Source organism: Vicugna pacos, chromosome 1 (assembly GCF_048564905.1).
Source record: "Vicugna pacos chromosome 1, VicPac4, whole genome shotgun sequence".
NCBI lineage: Eukaryota > Metazoa > Chordata > Mammalia > Artiodactyla > Camelidae > Vicugna > Vicugna pacos.
This window is the reverse complement of record NC_132987.1, coordinates 44,121,515-44,145,737: the sequence shown is the minus strand read 5'-3', so window position 1 is coordinate 44,145,737 and position 24,223 is coordinate 44,121,515. Positions and strand designations below refer to the sequence as shown.

General features: G+C 39.3%; 1 protein-coding gene across 3 annotated transcripts in view; it reads left to right on the top strand.

The window, feature by feature from the left end:
* The window catches only part of SPATA16 (spermatogenesis associated 16), a 203,246-nt gene that overhangs the window by 156,234 nt on the left and 22,789 nt on the right, over positions 1–24,223 (top strand). For 2 of the 3 annotated variants that reach the window (XM_006200791.3, XM_072961099.1), the window contains exons 7-10: positions 9,695–9,841; positions 10,896–11,008; positions 17,181–17,345; positions 19,885–19,968. In XM_006200791.3, coding sequence (XP_006200853.2) covers positions 9,695–9,841; positions 10,896–11,008; positions 17,181–17,345; positions 19,885–19,968 — 509 coding nt within the window. Of the gene's footprint in view, positions 1–9,694; positions 9,842–10,895; positions 11,009–17,180; positions 17,346–17,372; positions 17,504–19,884; positions 20,065–24,223 lie in introns of those variants that run through there. The other variant, XR_012072647.1, reaches the window with a different exon arrangement.

The following is a 24,223-nucleotide window of genomic DNA, read 5'->3' as shown; positions in this document are numbered from 1 at the left end:
GGGATAAGTCCCTTGACTCTTCCCTTTCTTTCTTTATTCCAATGTTTTATTAGCTTCTGTAAGGCCCATGAGGGGAAGCTAAGACAAAAAGTTTGGTAAGGCTTCCTCAGTTGTTGCTCTACTTTGTAGCACTAAGGTTATATTTTGCAGCAGTAAGGTTACAATGGAATCCCCTTAGCCATGGCATTTACCATGACCTAGGTAACACACATATTCAGTAGGTGAACATCTCAACTATCATAAATCCTATACCACATGGCTTGCATACAAGGCATATCCACTCATTCACGTGGGGTATTCCACTTGTCATTTACGGAGGAATTAGACAATCTCTCCTCTCAAGGTAAGCCAACCTTGCAATAGCCTTTGATCAGGCTGGCTGTTCCCTTAATTACCCTGCTGTGTGACTGGATCACATGTAGCCAGCTCTGACTGTTCCATATAAGCTGTAGGCCCTGCATCAACCCTAACATGCCCTTCCACACTGCAGCATTTTTAAAAACTGCCCCCTGAATTACTCTCACAATCCATTTGAGTGAAGGGTCTTCGGGAGGCTGACGATATCTATCCACAAAGTAAAATAACCCCTTCACACTATACCCCTTGGCTTCAGTAGTCTGTTTTGCCCACCTCCATGCAGACTATTTTCTTGGTAACCAAATGTCTTAGAGCTACTCTGTGTTGTTCTCACATAATTTTCCCCTTTGAAGGTGGCTGTGGGCTAGTGACCAAAGCTGCTCTAAATCTGAAGTTGGTCCAGCTTCAAAGTCCAACCTAGCACTCTGTTTTAATTTCATTTTTGAATTAACAGGTAACAATAACCAAGGGATTACATATTTTGATTTTTTTCATGTTAGTTTGCATTTTTATGCATCCAATGAATCAAATTTCCAAAAGTTGGATTCATCTCTTCCATTGGTAACTTTTACCTTTTACCTAGTAACTGATCAAAGCACAGCTGCAGTTTTATATCATGGGTGGCCACCCAGGAATCAAAGATTCTTCACCTTCCATCCTTGTATCCTTTCTCTTCCTGAACCACATGTATCAAACATCTAGGGTCATTCGAGCAAATTCCACTTCTGATCCCAATTCTGGGAATTTTTTTGTTCCTCACAACACTTCTGACACGAAATACATAGGAGTTTTCCCCACTACTTCTCCAATTCTCTGCTACCAACCAGAGTTCAACAATTCTATTCAACTTCGGTACCAACTACCTAGAGTTAGCATAAACTCCACAGATTAAGGGCTCAATTCTATAAGATTGCCCCTCACTTCAGATGCCAGGCACAAGTCCTGGGCCTCCTGTACTTCTGATCAACCAGCTATTAATTGGGGGTTTGCACGACCCTCAATGCAGGTTCTACAATTCTCTTGGATGACTCATAGAACTCAGGAAAGTGCTTTACTTACTATTAGTGGTTTATCAGAAAGGATACAACTCAAGAACAGCCAACTGGAAGAGATACATAGGGCAAAGTAGTGTGTGCATGTGTGTGTGTGTGTGTGTGTGTGTGTGTGTGTGTGTTTATGGAGCTTCTGTGCCCTCTCTGGGTGCACCGCTCTGCGTACCTCACTGTACTTCACTACCCCAGAAGCTTTCCAAATCCCATCATCTGGGGGATTTCATGGAGCTTTCATTATGGAGACATGATTGAGTAAACACTGGCCACTGGTGATTAACCCAATCTCCAGCCCCTCTCACCTCCCGAGTTTGGGGAACAGTTCTAAGCTTCAAATCAAGACTTGGTCTTTCTTGAGACCATCCCCTATCCTGAAGGAAGCTATCTAGGGGCCTGCCAAGAGTCACCTCATTAGAACAAAGACACTCGTATCATTCTTTATCACTCAAGAAACAATTATGTGCCTTAAATAAGGAAAGTATTCTTCCCAGAGAGTCAACTTGAAGAATTTATGGCTGTCTAACCACTCAACTGTAATATTTTAAGGGTTCCATAGTGTTTGTAGATATACTGCACTACCAGCTGAAGCCCTCTATCAGAAACCTTTGGTTCCAAGTAGCAGGAATCACAGCTTAAACTTCCTTCAGCGTATTTATGTTTTAAAGAGGAAGACATGAAATACATTGCTTGTATAATTAAAAGATCCACAGACGGGACTACCTTTAAGTGTAGCTTGATCCAACAGCACATTCACTGCCCTATTTTCTACAGTCAGCTTTATTATTCTCAGTTTCTATGTGGTATTCCACTACCTGTACCATACCCTGAAGTGCTAAGATCTTGAATTATAGCAAAATGCTCAAATGTCAATACATATCTCAAATTACACTGTCCTAAGAAACAGTGAATGTCTCTTCCACCCAGTTCCCAGGACTCACTCTTTCTCATTGGCCCAGATTACATTATATGCTTACGGCTGAACCAAAACTGAAGTCAAGGTAATGCCATGGATTGACAGACCTAAGTCACTTACGTCTCACTTTTAGAGTAGGTAGGGATTGAGAGAATTCTCCAAGGGAAAAAAAGAGGGAAGGAGGGAATGCATGTTAGGTAGCCAACCAACCAGTGGTTCATTCCAATGGCTGTAAAATTACAGCCATTTAAGGGAATTATAGTAGCAATTTATTATTTCACTAACTGTGAATCTAATAAATATTGAAGGAATAGCAGTATCTTTCATGTTTGTTTGTCTCAAATCTACTTTGGTGGGGATGGAATTAAGGAACTTCCCCAGAATAAATACAAATGAATAAACATAAAAGTTTGGAATCAATAAGAATCCCAAGTGAAATAAAAATGAACTATGCATAAAAATTTAGTGCAATTGTTAATTTTTCCAAGTTTGTACATGGGCTATGAGAGGAAACTTATATATACAAAGACTGGCTTTGAGAAGTAGACCAGCAGCCTGAAGTAAAAATCAGGAATCCTAGGAATGAAAACCAATTTTTTTCCTTGCATCTATAACTCTGAAATTATAATGAAGGTCAAAGGGAAAATATAATTTATTATACAAAGATTCATTATACATTATAGCTTTCTCACACATCAAATGCAAAAATCAAAATATGCTATCTACGTTTTTAAAAGTGGAAACTGTTTTATTATTTATGGGGGGCAATAATGATAAGTTAGCTGCAAAGTTGCTGCCTTTTGCTATTTTCTTGCTGATGTGAATTTGTGGATAACTTCCAAGATAGAAGTATTGGCATTAAAAGGAGTACAAGATAAAACTCAGAAAATGATTGGGAGAGAAGTAATGACAAAGTGTTGGCATTATGAAGGGACTGGAGAAGCTAAACTCTGAAACTGATCACTAAAAAGAAGTCGTATAAAACTGACATGGTCCCATCTCACACTGAACAACTGGGACCTTTAGAAATGAGATTCTGCTCTAACCCAAAATGTCAGAACATTTTGTAATGGACAAAGGGCAGAGAAATGACACAGGCACTGGAAAACAGAGAAGGAAATGACACTTAGAGAAAGGTGATGACAGATCCCTAAAAAATCTGCATATTTCTCAAGGAGTTTAAAAAATTCTATGATTTTTCTTTTTTAAAAAACTGCTTTGAAAAGTTTGTTCACAGTCTCTCGGCTGTGGTTACAATGAGGTGTCCAACAGAAAATACTGATGATGATGGCATCTATGTTTTCTATGTTATGTCCAGAGAGCTCAGATTTTATTTGATAGATATTTAATTTCATAAAAAATAAGCTGTCCCTCATATATACATAGATAAGTCTGCTGATCTACAATCAGTATTTCACATTTTCACAGATGCTTTTCGGTGCTGCCGATAGGTTCGTGAAGCCAGACTCTCTATTAATCCCATCTTCTTTTGTGACTAAGAGTCCATATTTCCTATAAAACAGGCTGCAGCAAGGGCCCAACCTGAGTCTGAAACTCATTTTTCCATCTTGGTAAAGCTACTCTGCCCGTTTGAGCATCTAGTCCACAGAGTTATCTGATACAGATTATTTTACCTCACTCACCCTTCTTAAATGGGACAGAAACCACTGAAGGTTTAGGTAAAATGAAGAATTAAGACTGCGTGATATTCTTTTCTAAGTTCAGTGGTGGAGAAATAAATCATATCTCAGAAGCTCTGAACATCTCTTTTTTTTTTTGCAATTCTATTCTTATTTAGACTTAAAATTTCAGGATTTAGAAAAGTTTGTTTTTTAGATTCAACTCAAGTATTGATTGAGCATTTACGAGATGCTTGAGGCAGGAAGATAACCTGAAGAAGTGATCTCTGAGAGGATTAAAACTTACTGGAAAGAAGGGACATGCCCCCATGAAACATCAGGAGAGTCACTCTGGAGTGAATGGTATAGATGTTCGTTAAGAGTTTGAAGTAGGGGGACCGTGGGTACTGACATACCCAGGGAACCCTTTATGAACTCAATGGGACTTAAATTAGGCACATTTGGAAGGACAGTGACTAACTGAATAAAGGGAAAATGGGAAGAACAGGTAGGTGTGACTGGGAGGAAAGGCACAAAGAAAAGTTCAGAGGCAGGATAAGCACAGGCTGACGAGAAAGGTTTATACTGGAGAAAACATAGGAATTAAGTCGACTGTGAAACACACACACGCAGTTGAGAGCCTTGAATACCGGCAAAGAAGCACTGAAGCTCATGAGGAAGGCTGTGACAAGGACAAAGGTGATGCTCCAGAAATATTCACCAGGTGATGGTGTGGGGGGCATGAAATGGTACCGGGGGCAGTGAGCAGTGAGGCTTGTTGGGAAACGTTTTCTGGAATCCAGATGCTATGTGATCAGAAATGTGACCAGGGTGGTAGCAATGATAATGCAGAGAAAAGGGTTAATATGAGTTGTATTACAACAGGCAGATTTAATGAGTTTCTGAGATTCACTAAATGTCAGGAAATATGAGGAAAGAAAAGTCAACAATGCCTTCAAATTTTTAAGTCAGAATAATTGGGTGAACGATGGCTATCCTTACCATACATTGGTGAAAAGTGGGGGAGAGGGAGATTGTAGACTTTGAAAAACCACTTTCGAAGAATATGTTTGCTGTATTTGAGGTAACGTTTGTAATGGAGAGAAAACAGCCATGTCCCAGTAGATATTTGGAAATACTGTGTTTGAAACTGGTGAAATTTTGCAGAGACTGTAACTTTGATCCCCAGGCTTTTGATTAGAAATATTAGCTAATGCCCCAAGAATGGAGACATTCCCCCAAGAGCGTTCTTGTGAAGAACATATCACTGAGCCAGAGACAGCCTGGAGGAGCATTGACTTGAGAGGCAGGAGGAGAAAGAGAGAAAGAGAAAGTGGCATGTATGTGTGTAGGAGAGAGGGGGAGACAGACAGACAGAGACAGAGGCAGAGTCAGAGATCAAAAGAGAAGAACTATCACTGAATTCCACGGAGGTGACTTCAAGTAGGGAGGATGGCAAGTACAGAAGGTCAAAGAGCATGAACGACTTGAGTACCTAAAAACTGGTCAGTTCCAGCCTTCTGTGGTACAATGAAAGCTTCTTGGTAAAGGGCAAACTTTATCCTCTTTTGCTGAGAGTTAGACATATTTCATTAGGAGGGAAAAGAAAGATTAGGTTTCTATGAGAAATTTAATCTGCATAATCTACCTTTGATATTCTTTTTTAAAACATCTGCTTCCCTAATGGTAAAAATCTGGAACTGCGTCATGCCTGCAAACTGATTTTTTAATAATAAATTTGGTCACAGTCATCTAAATTTCATCTTCAATGGTGATCAATTATAAAGGAATGCATTAAGGGATTTATTTCTCCCAAGTTTTCTTCCAACATGACAGGAGCAAAGAAGACATTTTTAATCAGTTCAGCTTTCCTACCAAAGGACAATATATTATGGTTAACTTTCACATCCATCAGAGGCACAGGGCTTTTCGGACGTAGGTAGAGGTTTATGAGCATAAAATTGAGAACAATTAGCACTCAAATTAATGTTACATGAGCTTCAACATCTGGTAAGTGTGTCATCATTTTGGGTCATAGACCACCTGTTAGGCTAAATGTTCATACAACTGCAATTTATTCTGCATATAAATGGAATAAAAATGATACTTTTAAAGTTTTTTTTTTTAATTGAACAGCATGTATGTAGGGGCCTCTCACATTTTAAAATTTCAACTAGAAGTTAACAATGCATTGAACACTAACAGGATGAAACATATAGTATCAACAGGAACAGAAAATACTTATATTTTTGCAAGAACATTTCATAATAAATTACCTACAGTGCTAATATTAATTTCTCCAGTTGATCTAACCACTGTCACTCACTACAGGTCTCCTCTTTATCCACTAAATATTAAGACCAAGAAGAGGTCAACTTCTCACAGTCTTACATGTTATTTATATAACAGACCCTTCAAACAGTGGCTGCTTCTGGCAGCAGAGCTGCATCAGCAAATGCCAAATCTCAGGATGCCTCCTGCAACCCGCTGCAAACAGCAGCCCATGCATAGCACAGCCTAAACTATTCTGAACTCCAGGATTCCAGGGCCTCTAAGAGCATTTCGATGGAGGCTTTAAAGACATGGAGAAGTCCTGCAGGGAACCCTCTCTCCGAACTGGAAGTAGGTGCTGACAGGAGGCTTCAGGGTACCTGGGATCCAGAAGCTTCTATGTCAACAAGCTACATATACTCTGAGTCTGTGAGGAAGTCAGAGCAGCCAAACCCACAGCTATGCAGGGGGCCTCTGCACATCCAGAGTCACCCAGGAAGCCAAGCTTGGCCCCAGAGGATGGCCCCAGACTTCATTACCAGCATGGCTGGGGGGCCCTGGGGCCTTCTTAGTTAGGGAGCAAAACCAGATTGAAGAGCAAACCATAGCCAGGAACACAGAACTTCTCCTGCCCTGCACTTTCAGAGTACACTGATTCCTGAAAATGCTGACAATTTAGAAACGCCAGCATCTTAGAGAATGCTAAGGGATGACCACAATCAAAAGAAATGTGATGACCATTCATCAGAAGAGCAAGCTAGCGTCCATTTTATTTTTACTTAGTTGTCTTTTCACATGACCCAGTTATTGGCAACTTCAGTAAAACTAGTTAAACACTTCTCTTATTTTAGAGGGCAGGATAGTAATTTTTTTGTATTAAAAACTTAAATTTACTTTATTTATCTTTTTATTAAAGTATAGTTAGTTTACAATGTTGTATCAATTTCTGTTGCACAGCATAATGTTTTAGTCATACATATAGATACATATATTCCTTTTCATATTTTTTTTCATTACAGGTTACTGAGAGCAAGACAGTATTAGGTTGGGTGTGTCTGATTATCTGTAGCAGATTTCAAACCAAAAGAAACTTTCTACACTTTTGAATCATTTTTTTTACCTTTTTTATAGAAATGAGCTGTCCTTTTAAAATGAAGTGGTTTGGAATTCAAACACCAACTGAAGAAGCATCTAATACTGCAGTCTACGTGTTAATGTGCTTAAAAAGTCACTCTTAGTTCTGAGACCTCTTGGGCCTTTGCTGTACTTTGCTAGATAGAGTAAGGAAATGTGCGGTCTAGAAGTGTGCCTGTTGAAAGCATCTGTGCACTGGCATTGCCCTGTTTCGGTAACATGCTTCGCACTGACCATCAGAGTGATGATCATCAACATGGGATCATTTTGAGACGTGAGCCCTGTGCTTTGATGGCCAGCTGCCTGACTCTCAATTCCGACCCCTCCATTCGCTTACTGTGTAACCCTGGGCAAGCTGGTAACTTCCTGAAGCTCCAGTCTGGTCACCTGTTAAGGCGAGCAAAATAATATACCCTGTTCTACACGGTTGTTGAGTAAGAAAGGTAACCCTGTGAAGTGTATGGCACAGAAGGAGTGCCAGATGAATGTTAGCCCTCCATGATATTTAGTGATTACCTGATCCTGAGTCACCAAAGAAAGATTAAATCATGCTTAATATATTTTTGTGCTGTGCATGTGTTTAAAAGATACTCTGTAATGTTTTAATTCTTATAATAATTAGCATACATGTTAACTCTATTTGACAGTCGAATGTAGTTTACTTAACCAAAATGTGCCAGATAGCTCACTGTAGTGTTTCCCAAACTGTGCTTTGAAAAACTGGGGTTCTGTGGAGGGTTTCAAGGTGGCGTCTGTGTGGGGCAGGTATTGAATAGGGTACAGTGAGGACAGTGGGTGGTCAGCGATCCAGGCTTCAAATGGAATGGCTCTACCTTTACTGATTTTTAATATTGAGCTTCTCAGTAAATTTCAGTTTGAACAAAGGGTTCTGCAGCTAACAAGGCGGGTAGGGGAGTCAGAGAAGGTAGGTAAAAATATTCATGGACTACTAGGTCTATTACTTTTTTAAAGAAATACCAAAGATAAAGAGTGAAGACAGTATTTGAACCAATGCCATTTGAGTTCTCATTCTACATCAAAAATGGACCTTTCGATCATGATTCAAGGATATCTGGAATTTCATCATTTTCCCTCTCTGGCATTGTTAAGGAGGGAGGACTCGTTAGACCCTCTGTTCATCATCCTTCATTTGAGAAGTCTGTGGCCATAAACCAAAACTTACTCGTCAGAAGGGAGATGAATTAAGTAAATCTGGCCTCCAACACCCCTGGTTGACATCTGTCCCTCTCCCAAAAGTGATCCAAAGCCAAGCAAGCCCGAAGCAGAGTGCAGTGGTTAGGCCCAGGGTCTCTGGCATCAGGCGTCAGTCCTGCTCTGTCCACTTAGAGGCTGTGTTTCCGGACAAGCCACCTCCTGTCTGTGGACCTCAAACTTCTGTTTGTAAAGTAAGGGCAACAGCACCAATTCTGTAAAGTTATCATAAGGATTTAAAGACAATACACACAAAACAAACTCATGGCTACCAAAGGGGAAAGGGAGGGGAGGGATAAACTAGGAGGACGAGATTAACAGATACAAAGTAGCACACACAAAACAGATGAACAACAAGGACTTACTGTAGAGCACAGGGAGCTATATTCGATATCTAGTTACACCCTAAAATGAAAGATAATCTGAATATATATATGTATACATAACTGAGTCATTTTACTGTACATCTGAAAACTAACACAATATTGTAAATCAACTATACTTCAATTTAAAAAAATTTTTAAGAAAAAGAATGTGTACAAAGTACTTAAAACAAGAGAGGCAGAAAATAAGTACTCAGTAAATATTAGCTCTTCTGGTCATTAAGATTGGAGGTCGTTTTAGAAGCATTTTCATGATACAAATTATTTCTAAGTCTAATTACAGAAGTCAGTACATTTATCATTTTAAATTTCCTTCAACTGTAGGAGGGGTGGCAACTAAAGTAACTGGCCTTGTATCTTCATTCTTACTTAGTAATTTTTCTCTTTCATTTCCTATAACATTATTTCCTTAAATCTTAAACTGTGGACAGAAAAAATCAAATTCTCTCAAAAAGACTCACACAGAAAGATATTAAGCCCATAAGCTGGTCCTGAATTTCTTACTATTTTTATGGGGAAAGAGGACCACATAATCCAGCCATATTTTATTGCTATTCTTTGTGTATGTTTATATTTAAGAAATAAGAACTTGATATATCATATATTTCATCTTTTGAGCACATACTTTTACTTTGTATCTTTAATTTTTATATTTATCATTTTTTTCAAGTATAATTCTTAAAGTCTAGGGAGGAAACAATACCCTGAAAACAATAAAATGATAAATTCTTTAGTTCTTTTTCTGTCATATTTCAGATCTTCAAGGATTCCACATATTGCCTCAGACAGTTGACTGGTCATCTTTCCCTCCCCAACAATATCTCTTGACCCTTGGGTTCAAAAGCAAAGAAGATGGGAAATTTTTGGAAAAAGTATCAAGTAGGAAGTTACCAACATTCACAGGTAAATCACCTGGACTTACTACCTGTCAGTTCTGTTATAAGGCAGGGGTTGCGCATTATTCATCAAGTCTTATTCATCACAAGGCCTAGCATATAATAGGGCCTTTGTGCCAAAAAAGGCTTGTTGGGTCGTACGTAAGTCATTCCTATCTTATTTGTGGGTTAGTCAACAATACCTGGAATTCTGGTTCCCCCAAGACCAAGCATAATCCCAGAGTGCCCACTTCCGTCACCCCAACCCTCTCACCCCAGCCACACTATCACCAATGCCTAGTCACAGGGCACTTAAAGAATACAACCTTTTGTCATTAGCAATTAGCAACCGTACAAGAAAATTATGCAACAAAACAATTATATGAGATCAAAAATATAGCCAACAACAACGTTCAATCATTTGGATTATCTGCCATTGTATTAATACCTGGTCTACTCTTTTCTTATGTAGCTCACCAAGCTCCTAGATCTCCTGAAGAGTTTTATAGTAAATGGTGCTCAGTAAGTCCACTGAAATTTTCAAAAATCAAGAAAATTTTCACTTAGAGTGAAAGTCTCAGACTCGTGGGCTGAATTCATGCCCAGGTTAAATTTACTTCTTCCCCTCGACCCACATAATTAGGGATTTGTGTTTTGTCTGGCACTCTATCCTCAGAGGCTTATCTCAACTACGAGCTACATTCAAAGTCAGTGGGATATGTACACTTGAATAATACCTGGGCGGATCAAGACAAGAATCAGACACATTTATGACAACCTTTTTTCACAACTCAGGAAAAACATACTCTGCAGAGAGAGGTGAATTGTTATAGGCTGTCTCATAGATAGCTCAATCAGGAAACACAACAACATGAATAATGATTGTCTCTAAAGGGCAATGTCTCCTCATAGATCTTTCATTATTATACTTGTGGTCTTTGAGATGGGAGTCTAGTTTCTATTCTATAGATTTCATATCTATCAATACTGAGATATCGCTTTATAGCTTGCTAAAGAAAAGCATTCTGAAATGGAAGTCTGGGGAAAAAAATAGTATAAAAGTTTATTGTTACAATTTTTAGAACATAAAACTCCCTTCGGTCTGCTAACCAGAGAAGACACAGTGAGACACATGGAGACAATGGGGAAGCGAATTTTGCCAATATTGGATTTTATCAGAAGCACCCAATTGAATGTAGGTATATGAGTCTTTTATATTTGTTCAGCATATAAATATGAGACAATTCTAGAAGTATGGAAAGTTGATGGTACAAATATTGCAAGTGTAGGAGGATTTTAGAAACTTTTGCAGTAAATCTCATTTGCAAAACCAAGCAAAGTTTAGCAAATGATTGTATTCCTTTTTTATTTTAAAACATATTAATTACAATGCTACACTTTGCAATTTCCAGCATTTATTAAGCTAATACCTCTTTAAAGAGCCCTTTCTTTGTGACTTCTTGATATCTAATTGAAGGTTGAATTGAATTTTTCACTTCAAATCAATAACAAAATTTTAGTAAACACAGTGTTTTCCCTATTTCATGTATTGGGCTATTGCATATAATCATTTCATTACCTGCACAAGAATTCAGAGCTTTTCAAGTTACTTCCTTCACACCACATTGATAAACTGGACGCTACTCTAGAAATTGGCAATTGATCTTCATATACTCTTAAGGTAAATTATCTAATCTCTTTCTCTGACTCAGGGGAAATATGCCCTTCCTACTTTTCAGTCTTAAAAAACCCCAAGTAAAACCTGAATTACGCTGTGCTATTTTACAAAATTTAAGCCATTGTACTGAAAGTACATAAAGGGAACTTCTCATTAACAGGCTATAAAGGCTGAAGTTTCCCCTTTTAAAATATTTTTCAAAAGGCCTTTAAGCTGGAAATTTCAAAGAATTTTCTTTTTGTGGCTTTTGTATTACATCATTGATTTGATGTTCTTACCTTACAAGGGGAACCAAGGGGGTCATCACAAACAGCTACTTAACATCTGTTCAGCAGTTTATCCGCTCAGTAGCATTATTCAGCATTTTAGAAAGGCTATAAAACCCCTAATCTATTTGCCTGATTTGTAATTCTAGGCACTACAAATCCAAAAGCACATTTTACTGATTTTCCTACCACATAACTTCCCTTCCCCACAACTGTGCTCTACTCAATTATCTCCCCTATATTTCTAGTAATAAGAAATCCACCTTAAATCTACCTTAGTCATCTGGGGCTGTCATTACAAGATACCATAGACTAGATGATTAAACAACAGAAATGTATTTTCTCCCATTTCTAGAAGTGAAAAGTCTGAGATCAGGGTGCCAATGTGGTCAGGTTCTGACAAAGATCCTCTTCCTGACTTGCAACTGGCCACCTTCTCTCTGTGTCCTGACATGGCAGAGAGCAAGCTCTCCAGTGTCTCTTCTTGTAAGATCACTAATTCCATCATGAGGGCCCCACCCTCATGACCTCATCTAACCCTAATTACCTCCCAAAGCCCCCACCTCCAAATACACCCCTTTTTTTTTTTCTTTAAAACCATATATTTACAAACCTTAATTCAGAAAAGGTCTGTGGGAGAAGATGAGGGAAGGACACCCCCCTAGAGTGGATGTGGACCCCCCAAAGTCAGGGGAGGGAAGCTGGTGGCCCAGCCAGCCAGCGCTAGGGCCCAAGGTCACCTCAGGCTGACAGGTGGGCAGAGGCAGAGCTTATCCATATGCTGTTAGATTCAACATACGAATTTTGGGTGGACACAAACATCCGGTTTATAGCAGCCTCACTGACTCTCCTGCAAATTTAGGATCCTGTTCTTCAATTCACCCTCTATCACAACCTTCTAAGACACACACACACACACACACACACCATCCTAATTAGACACCCACACATATCATCACTGTCATATTCAGACCCTTGCAAGCAGTGGAAGCCTTGTAAACAAGAACTATCACCATGCAGTATTATTGCACCTCATCTGCACACGGTCAACCTTGCAGTCCCAGTGTGCTGGGTGTTGTGGAAGTGATCTGTCTGTTCCCTGGCTCTTTGGGGAGATATCTGCCATACCTTGCTAGTTGTCAGGAGATTGACTACATCATCATCTGTGGCCAACTCAGATCTCCCCCTGTGTTGTGAATGCGGGTTAGGCCTATCTCGGCATCACACACTTTTTAAATGCTCTTAACTCATTTTCTTCTCACATTTCAAGGGGCATTCTGGCCACTCAGAAATGTGTATATGCATGTATCTGTGTGTCTATAAAGGGGATTTGAAAACCATAATTAACAAGCTTCTTAGCATCTAATGAATAACTCAGTCTTCTTTAGAGTAAGTCACTACCACTTTGCTAACTGCAGGGAAATTCATCAACTTTCTTAATGTTTGCTTCTAAGGGAAACAACAGTTTTTAGAAGACTGTCTCAAAGAGCTTTAATGAAATTGAAGCGAGTGAGCCCAAAGGTACCCAGGGACCACAAGTATGTCCAAATATTGGCTTCTAGATTTCTTATTAGATGCCCAAACACGGCTTCATAAAGCAGGGCTGAATAAAATTGGCTGCAAAGGTAACCTAGCTTAATGAAGCAAGTAATGAGTCAGTGAGCAGAAATTATTCCCCCATGGTACCATTAACTGTGACCCAGGAATCCCTCAACAGTGTTTTCAGGATCCCCGGAGGTGTGTTTTCTCTTGTCAGATGTGAAATGCCACCCACTTGAGTGCAAGGCATCACGGTGTCCTTATTAGTTGTTACCCTAGCTCATGACACCTATAGATAAAGCCTTTTGTGCAAGGCTGTGCTCTGGCTGTGTAACCCTAAGAGAAGTCACTTAACCTATGAGCATTTTTTTCTCATTTTTAAGCAGGCTGGTATCTGCCAGGCCCACCTCACAGTGTTGTTGTAAGACCGAAAGTATATAATCCATGTTGAAGCACTTTGTAAAGTTTAAGGAAGTTTAGAAGTTTTATTTGTATTGGTTTCAGTTTGTTTTGACAAAACTGTTTTCTGGACCTTTTTCTTTATAAAAGCTGTGTACTTTGAAATTACATATTTCGTCTAAAATGAAGACTGTGCAAATATCCTGTGGACGTCTAATTCGTTTGTTTATGTCACTGATGTGCTCAGAGCTACTCACAAAGGCAGGATTAGAGGTGTCATCTCCAGACATGGACTTGATCCACTGCCCACAGTAGGGCTTCCCTGGGAACGTGAATTTTCACCTCTCACCATGGGGGTGGTGGGGCAGAGAGAGTTGGTGAAGGAGACAAGGACATTCCCAGTATGAGGGAGGTTTCGACATCTCAGGCAGTGATTCTCCTTACATTCTGACGCCAGCTTCCTTACGTTTAGAGACTCCTTTGCTGGGCATACCACACATGACCAAACAAGGATGATACTAGCACTTTAAGAGTTGTCATCTAAAATACTCCCCCACCCTTCCTACCCAGTGGCTTTTAATCCCACTGAACAGCAACCCAAGTCAACCAGTAGCTCTGCTCTAATGGTATTTTTCCTTCTCTGGATTTTTGTCCTAATTATTTCACATGCTACCAAATGCTACTGTGCTTTTCCACTCATTAACTTTATTGGCTGCTGTCAGTTTAAAACCTTATGTGCTGTGCTTCCTGGGGTAAATGTTAAAGAGTTAAAATAATAAAATCTCTTGCCATGCATGAAGCTGCCTTCACAGGCTGACTTGCCAAAAAAACGCCCTAACTGACCATGTTTGGAATACCTCGTTAATTTTACTTTTAATTTCCTCCAAATGAAGCATAAAAAATGTTTACATACGCACATTTGGAATGAACAATAATATGTTTCCTACCCCTTTTCTTTGCAATTAATGTTTCTAATATGTTATATCAATTGGAAATGCACTCCAAATACTTGAACTCTGCTTTTCAGCAGTACGAGATTGTGCAACTTACTTGCCAAACATTTATTCGTACCTGCTATGAAATCTGGACAATTCTCTGGCTGAAGCCTTCATGTGAACTTGCTATTTACCTAACTTTCACTGTACCTGTGTGAGGTCTTAGCTTCTATCTTGGCCACTTTACTACACCCTCCCCAGCAGCTCAGGAGCCCTGTGACCACGCCTGATGTCTCCATGAGAGGGCTACTTCCCTTTAGATTTAGCCCTTACAAGCATTCGATGTAAGCTAATTCGTTCATTTTTCATTACTTCCATAAAGCAAGAGCATTAAAGCACTCCTGCTGGCGTTTGTTCGTCTTTATTTCTTTTTCACTTTATCTCTCAAAAACCCCCATCTTGTATACATAAAATATTAATCTACAGCTTCCTGATAACCAAAAACTGCTGTTGGCTTGGGACAGAGGAGGTGGGGAGGATGCGGGGTGACTATTAGCAGTCAGTTAGATTCTTTCCCTAGTCATCATATCCACGTGGAGCACTTCCTGTTTTGTTATGCATCCAACAATCAAGCTAACAAAGCACCATCGCCTTCCACTATTTTTATTTTCCTGATGTTTTGGGAAATTACACTGATAGACCATGTTCCCGAGTAGGCTGCAGCCGTTTCTGCTCTTTGGAGTTGAGTCACTGCACCATCTACAACGAGCCCCATTGTTTATTTTAAAGAAGGACAAAGAAAGCAATTTTTCTTCAGAAAGAAAACTGTTTCTCCTGCAACTTGCTTTCCTCTCTTTGACAGGATCCCACTGTTTAGTTACATGTTTAAACTAAATGGGAAGGCTGGCTATTCTGTCGATTCAGAAAATGGATCCCCAAATCCACAATTTGCAATCATTGCTCCTATCGGTTTACAGGTTTTCAGATAAATGATTAATCGAAAAGAACAAATCAGCAAGCAGGGATAGAGAGATGACACTAGCCAAATGGCACAGATACACATTAGGGGAGAAGTACAGCAAATACGATGCAACAGTGCTCAACCTTCCTTTATTACCAAGGTTCTAAGAGTGTCAACTTCTAGAGACTGGTGTCAATCAAGATATGCAGATGACATTTCAGAAAGAACTGCCTTCTAAATTTAAGTTAAAATTCAGGTGTTCTTTAGTAATGCTAGTTTCTAATAATTTTTCTCTTTAGAAGAGGTTCTATTTTAAGAAAGAAAAATTATGTCTGCCTTTTCTAATTTCTGGGAAAAAATCTGCTTTATAAGTATGCACAAACTAAAATAGTCCTTGCCAGATACTAAGCTTTAAGGTAGTGGTTTGTCCTCCAAATTCGGTTTGAGATGTTTGAATATTTTGGGGGGCACCTAGCTAACATTCACATGTCTAGGGCCACATACCAAGAGATTATGACTCACTGAGTAAGGTCCAGGACTCTTCCTGGTTAACAGACAAGCCTAATGATTCTGGTGCAGGTAGTCCAGGAGGAACCCCACCATAAGGGGATGTTGCTCATCCAGCCTTCTGCTTCTGAGCACCAAGATTGGGAATGAATGCAATCGCCAAACTAAATCCTCCTGTGACTTCCCATTTCCCATCATTCTCCAAACATGACAGAAACCCAAAGCTGTTCTTATGTCAGAAGGACTTTTTCCTAAATAGAAATGCGAGACTTTTATGATAAACTTTGTCTCTCCTATGAAGCAGTATGATTTGGAGTAAACTTTTTAGAGAAGGTAATGTGTTCTCTTTTACGGCTGGCACTAGCAGACACATAGGTGAGACACCTTGATTATAAGTGTGCCCCATTTTAAGAAAGCCCAAAATACTAGCAGATTCACAGGGGTTGGTGGTCCTTACAAGCACACAACAGTCTACTTCAAGATGGATCGTGTCAGTTGCTGAGATGGTCCTAGGAGCCAGAATAAAGCACTACAATACTACAAGGAGAGGAACCAGAGTCCACGGCCATCCAATGAGAACTAAAGATAAAAGCAGAGCCGGAGGTTTAATGTAAGCCATGAGGGCAGACAGAATTCAATTTGTATAATGTTTTTCAGATTCAAGTTGCATAAAAATCTTCCTTTAAATCAACAAGACAACAGACAACTCTTAACTTTTAGGATGCCTTGATGACATAGATAATGTCTTCTAAATGGACACAGCTCTGTGGGCTCCCCACTGGAAGAGTCGAGCTCAGGTTCAATTTCAGTCCTCTTTTTCTCTCATCCCAGATTCCTTATGCAGGGCCACCTGCAAACCCTTCTCAACAGTCCTGCAAAGTTTTCCCTTTTATATACATTTGTCTGTTTGAAGGAAGGGTACAGACAATTCTCTAAAATGATAGCAGGAAAACATTTATTTGCACTAGTTACCGTTACTCCAAAGGAGCTAAACATATTACAACAAGCCCTGACTTCAATCCCCAGGGAGATGATATTTCTGTGGTTTTATTCTAAAACATTTCCTTCTACTGGGAGACTAGAGCAGTCTTCGTGCGTGCTCAGGTGTGATGGAGAAGTTGCAATACGCCAGCCTCCTCAGCCAGCTGCAGAGAGTAAAGGAGCAGTCCCAGGTGATCAATCAAGCAATGGCGGAGCTAGCAACCATTCCCTATCTACAGGACATCAGTCAACAGGAGGCGGAATTGGTGAGCATTTGTTTTTCTTTGTTTAAGGCTTTCACAGGCCCTGAGCCAACAGAAGAGTGATATGGTCTGAAAAAGAATGTGATAATAAACGTAGTCCCAGGGCAAACTCTTCAAGCCTCGTGAAGCATTCTAATGGAGAAACTGGAAAATACAGAAAGGTGTGTGTGTGTTTTATTTGCTCACCCTGACTAGTTTCCATTTTTTAGAGCAAGACATTTGTGATGTATGAAAATATGGAAAAGGGCTGATTATTCATATTCTGAGTCAGGCTTTTTGTTTCAAGTAAAGTGAAATTTTTATAAATTGTTTTTTTAACTTGAAGATATATTAATGTATGATTCTCTTCAATGGAAAAGTAAGAGGAAAAAAAGAGTAATTGCTGGATAGAAAACTGATCTTACGAAATTGTGTTTAGTGTTTTCTTATTTGCTTCTAGTGTCACAGATATGTTGGTAATGCCAAAACACACACACTAGTACATTTAGATAAGAGAGTGGTTTTATTTGAGGGGAAATGTAGTCCGTCAAACAGTGTTTTGGTTTTGTTTTTTTTTAACTGTATTGATTAGTTAACTCAGGAAACACAGAAAAAAAAATCTTCAAATAAATGTGTATATTATAACCATAATTAATATGAGAAACAGTAGTACCTCATTTGAAAAACAATTACTAATCAGTGTACTGGCCATTCAAGGAAGGGTAAAATTTACTCCATATAAAGATCTTAATGTGTTATTAGGAAGGGCTCTTTAATTTGAGGCTCTAATTGAAGGTAGCTGAAACTAATTATAGACCTGAATTGAATTCACGCAGCAAGGATGAGAACAGCCAAAAATGATCACCTGTAATTTTAAGATAACTAAAGGAACCCGCCCTCTTTGAACTTTTAAAGCTGTAACAAATTAATTAAGAAATGGACTGCCAACATTTATAATGTTCATCTGAACCTATAAAAGTGTATTAAATAAATACTGATATTAAAAATTAATGTGTAAAACTGTCAGAGTAACCAAATAATAAAACTATGCATACTAAACATTAAAGCTATAAAAAAAAAAGTCTATTAATCATGGAATTACTAAGTCAAAGCTACCAATAGTACTTTCTAAACCTGTATGGTTGTGTGCACAGAATGCTTTCTAAAAGGCTAAGTGTTTATCCTACCATTCATAGGTATTCAAGAGTACAGTAAGTGTGGAGCTTTCAAAGTGCATATTATAGACAATTTTAGATGATTAATGCTCCTCTGAGATAAGAGGAAGCAAAGAAAATGTTAATTTAAGAAGCTGGCATAATGTTGATCCTGTCTTTCTGAAAAGCACATTCAAGATTTAAACAAAAAATACAGGGGAGTTTTCTGCACTTAAGGTCTTCTTAACCACACATCTGTGGCTTTCTTTTTTCTGGAAATACTTATATTTCTAAATATACACAAAGAACACCAAACTAGCATCACTGACATCCCTTACTAACGTGTTAGTACAATATGCCACTACAAAACCTTGGAAAATAGAATTTCTTGGGATATTTTCATGATTTATACACCTACTAAAAAAAAAGCATGTATGGATGTATACATGCAGACCAAATATTTAAAAATCATGTATCTTGCAAAATTTCATCGCCTTAAGTAATAGATTTTACTTTCCAACTTCCAAGCAGGGGTTAACCTAGATAATAAATCCTCAAGACACCTTTTATGATGCTGTATCAACAGTGACTGCTCAATAGAAGAGTTTTGAGTGACTCAACTCTCTGCCCTTCTGCTTAAGCTGTGCAATATCTAAAGTACAGAAAGATTATCTAAGAGTTCATGACGTTTGACGCCATGGTGAACCGAAATGGCGTTTGTCCTTTTTTTTAGAGAACTTCCTTTTTTAGCTTTGACTGTCACATGGCTTCCTGTGGCTTCATTACTTCGCAGGCACATATGCAGCACCTGTATAGGATTATTTTAAATTGGAATATGGCAGTTTGGGGCAAAGAGTGGAATTTTTTAAACTTGCCTTTGAAATGGAACCTAGAAAGAAAAGTTGGTTATTTTGAAATTTTAGTAAAGAAAAGAATAGGAAAAGAACTTAAATGAGCTAGATCCTTTAAGAGGCAATAAAACAACACAATTTTAGTATGGTCCTCTGGTGAGCTTTTGCAAGATGCCTAAATTATGATACATTAGCCTCAGGAGAAAATGCTCAAATGCGTTCATGTACTACATGCCATTTCCTGAGAGAATTAACTACCGCCTTCATTCTTTACAACCCAAATCTGTTTTCACAAAACATCAACACTTACTACATTAAAACCTATATGTTTTCTACAAATTTTCAAGAAGAATCTTTCCATTGTTTCAATGTTTTATATCTGCAATAATACTCGGTAATGACTGAAGCAAAGATGAGGTGGTGGTGTTCACTGTCAGAAAGATGAGTAATAAAATCATCAGCGTACAAATGATTTTTTAATTAGGTTTTAATCTGTGTATTTAGAGAAGTTATTTCTGTGTGAATTTCACACTGATAATTTTTATCTTGGTGCCACAGCTGCAGTCACTAATGGCAGATGCCATGGACACCCTTGAAGGAAGAAGAAACGATAAAGAACGTGTGTGGAATACAATTCAAAAGGTAAAACTTTCAGCTGAAGGAAAGAGAGATATTTTTCTCAAAGAAAATGTCCACTTGGGTCAAATGTGTTTAGAAGATAAAAAGAAAAGCAAGATCTTTGGGTTGTTTTGTTGTTTTCTTTTTAAAATAAACACAGCTCTCTCCCTGGAAGTGTGGCCAAAATCAAACATGGATTTATGTCATCTGTTCCCTCAGGTCTGCTGCTTTCCTGACTGTGGTCATATAAGTTTATGGGTCTCTTGTCATGCTTATTTTCATATTCAGGTTTCATTATCTGCTTCTGCATTATTGGTTATTACAGATTTTTTAAAGCCCTTTCATCAGTGTTTTAGTCCGCTCCCCAATGTTTTTCCCATATTCTGTCGCTTGAGGAATAATGGCTACATTTCAAGGAACTACAAAGAAACTAGCACATTTTGTTTGGGGTGGAGGAGTAACATACCGGTTGTTAGAAGTAGGGGAGCATACCTTCATTGGTCACCTGAGTTTAGTAAAACACGCACTGAGATGCACCTGGACCCAGGTACTCAGATTTGTGTGATGCCACCGGGCCCTCTGACAGTGTAGGAAGAAGTAATGTTGGGTCTCCAGTCCAGCTAAAGGTGACAAATTCTGATCAATCTACTCCCCACTCAGTCTTCTCCCCGGTAAGAACCCACAAAGGGAGAACTGGTGTCAGGAGATGTGAGGAGAACAAACCAAAGAAGCCTTCAATTTAAGAGGTAAAGTCAGCCTTGAGGGATTCTGATGCATCTGCAGAAATGTGTGTCTTCTGTAATCAATTCAGAAGCCCTGTGATAAATGTATAGAACAGAAATCAACTGAACTCAGCAAATATTTGTCAAATATCTACTGTGCCTGAAAGAACTGTGTGTTAAGGATATTGTGCTCTGCTGGGCAAGACAAACACTGCCTCTGCCTATACAGACCTTGCCATCTAGGAAAGAAGTCAGTTATTAAACAAACAGCTACTTACAAGTTCACTGAATGTTATATTTAAAAAGTGGATGTTCAATGACCTATGGGAACAAACAAAGGAATATAATCTTGTGTGAGAGGTCAGAAAATCCACCTCTGAGAAAGTGCTATTTATAAAGCATTTAAAGGACAGTGGTAGTTATCCAGATGGAAAGGGAGATTTCCACACAGAGGAAAAGTTTGCACCAAGAACGCAAAGAAAGCATGGCAAATTCAAAAACTGACAAAGGAAGAAGGAACATATTTCAAAATGAAGTGCAGAGGCAGGAGAAGTCAAATCACAGAAGGATTTAAAAATTATGTTAAGGATTCGGAATGTTTCAGAAAGCATTTATCCGGTAAACATTTTTGAGACGTCTGTAGGGTGGCAGTGGAAGAACAGACGGAGGGGCTACAGAAACGTGGGGATTCAGCCATCAGGTGCGGCCTGATCGACAGTGGTGGGTGTAGGGATGGAGAGAAGACAGATACGAGAAATATCCAGGAAGCCGACTCTGCAGGCCATATTCACTGATTGCATATGGGAGCTCAGAGAATAGACAAAGTTAGAATGATGCCCAGACACTGGGCTTGAGCTACTAGGGCAGGAACGGGGAGTGGTCTGCTGGCACAAAGGAAGGAAGGAAGCACTTCAGAGAAGCAGGTTTTGCCTGAGAACATAAACTCAGAGTCCAGTCAGAAGGCAAAATCGTGCCAGATATTTGAAAGGGAATTTAATATAAAGAATGGGTAACTGGGTATGAAATAGGTAGCTGAAAAAGCAAAGGACAACAATAATTTATCACAAAGGAAGGAATTAAAGGAAGCAGCTATCACCCCTTAAGGTTGGGGAATCAAAGAGAAGAGGCTGCAATTACTAAAACTTACAAAATTGAAGCAGGGACCCAGCTGGGCCAAAACTCAAATCTCCTACTAGGAGGCGCTGTTTAGCTGGTGCTAGTGTCTCTGAGCCCAGAGGAAGGGTCACGAAGGACTGAGACCCAGACTTCTGAAGAGGGGGGGCAGTAACCCACTGCTGCTGATGGGGAGAGAATGATGGCTGTTTTAATGGAGGTAATTTGGCAACTTTTGGAAAAACTAGATTCAACTGCTACTACAGAAAAGAATATATGTTTCTGGAGCAAAGAAGCTTTGCTGAATAGATGCTTATAGGAACCCCAAGCCGACAAGAAGTCCGCAACAAATAAACAGGAAGTAGCAAGTCTCTCTGTTCTCCTTTGGTTTTGCAATGTCCCTCTATCGCCCCTTACTGACAAAGAGCTGGCAAAACAGAAATGGAGTTTGCAGTCTTTAAACCCCAGCATCAAAGAGCTAATTATAAAAGGGTGGGTTTGGAGTTGAGACAACAGGCTAATTACTGCACAAAAGTACATTGAACTTAGGGTGCTGGCAAGATATCCAAGGGGAAGTACAGGAGTCTGGAGTTCTGGATAAAAGACTGAATAGAGATAGACATTTCTTAGTCATTGGAAAATTGGTGGTAACTGAAATCATTTGAATGGGTAACAAGGCTGAGAAAGAACACGGAAAAAGAATAGAAGAGAGCCTTGAGGAGGACATTTCAAACTTAGGAGACCTCTACAAAGGGGACTAAGAAGGTATGGCAAGAGGAATTGGAGTGAGAGCCAAACCAAATTCAATGTTCATAGAGTCGAGCAATGTAATTAAACATCTCTACTGACTATAGTGATAATTGTTTAGCACAGGGGTCAGCAAACTATAGCCCACAGGTCAAAACCAGCCAATCATCTATTGTTGTAAATCAACTTTATTGCACACAGTCATACCATTCATTTAAGTACCATCTATGTCACCTTGGCCAAGTTGAGTCATTGCCACAAAGACCATACAGCTCACAAAACCTAAAATATTGACTATTTGACCCTACACACACAAAAAAATTTGTTGTACCTTTGTACCCTGTTTACAGCATTATCCCTCCCAGAAATATCTGCATTTGTATAGTATATATATTTACAAATCCAAGAGATAATAGAATAGTCCAGTTATGAAATTCCAAGGACTAGCAAAAAAGGTGGGAGAGTGGCATTTGTCTATGCCTGCACTTGGTAGACAGCCACCAATTCCACCTCACCCTAAGCTAGTGTTTTGATGCCCACATTCATAGGTGCACGTCACCTGGGCTTTCCCACTTAGCCCTTATTACAGTTATCTATTACTGTGTTAAAAACCATCCCAAGTACGGTGGTTTAGAACAATGCAGTATTGTCTCACAGTTCTATGGGTTGACTCCACTCGGCTAGGCAGTTCTTGCTCAGGGTCTGTCATGCAGTTCAGTCAGATGGATTCTGTGCTTGGGGTTGGAGTCACCTGAACGCTAAAATGTACTGGACTCTAAGATGGCTCACTCATGTGGTTGACAGTTGATTCTAGTCAGCTGAGACAGTTGACTGGTGTGCCTAAATGTAGCCTCTCCGTGTGAATTAGGCTTTAAACAGCATGACAGCAGACTTTCAAGAGGAAGTATCTCAAGAGAAGGGAAGTAAACACCATTAGTCCTCTAAAACACTAGGCCCAGACCAGCATAGCAACTTCCACCATATTCTATCGGTCAAAGCAGTCACGGGCAGCCCAGAGTCACAGGGTTGGAAAAACAGATCCCACTTCTCCAAGGAGAAGTGATGTGTGCCTTTGTGGAGAGAATGCAGTGATAGCATCCATCTTGAAGACAAGCTTTAGCAGAGCTGTGACCCAGGCTGGAAAACATACCTGTAAGCAAGAAGGAGTCAGGAGAATAGGCAAGTCAAGACCTCCGAGACTGGAACACTGTGGAGCCACTCCACCCAACCACTGGGTATCCAGAAAGATTCACTGGTGAGCAGCCAGTCTTTCCAAATTAAAAGCCCTGGTAATGATCCTAGCTTTCTAAATGGAGGCTCCTGAGAGGTCTTTAGGAAGATGTGAATGGGAAGGAAAAGGGTGCCAAATTTTTCCCAAGGGCTTTTAATTTGGTTAATGTGACTCTACAAAGCATGATCGTATCACTTTCAGACAATTCCGGTAGCAAGTAAGTAATTTCCTTTTACTGCTATAGAGTTAATTTGCGTGTGCAGAAAAAAAATAATTAAAAAAAAAAGCTAATTGTACAAGCTACACTGTGTTCTGAGCCCACTAGAAGTTGATATCAGCATCGCCACCTCTGAGATCTGTTATCTGTAATAGAAACAGCTGTTGTACCTAATGAAAACACTTGAAATTTTCATCTGAAGCAGCAGAATTATAGCAGCACCTCCTAGTTCCACGAAGTTAAAGGGTC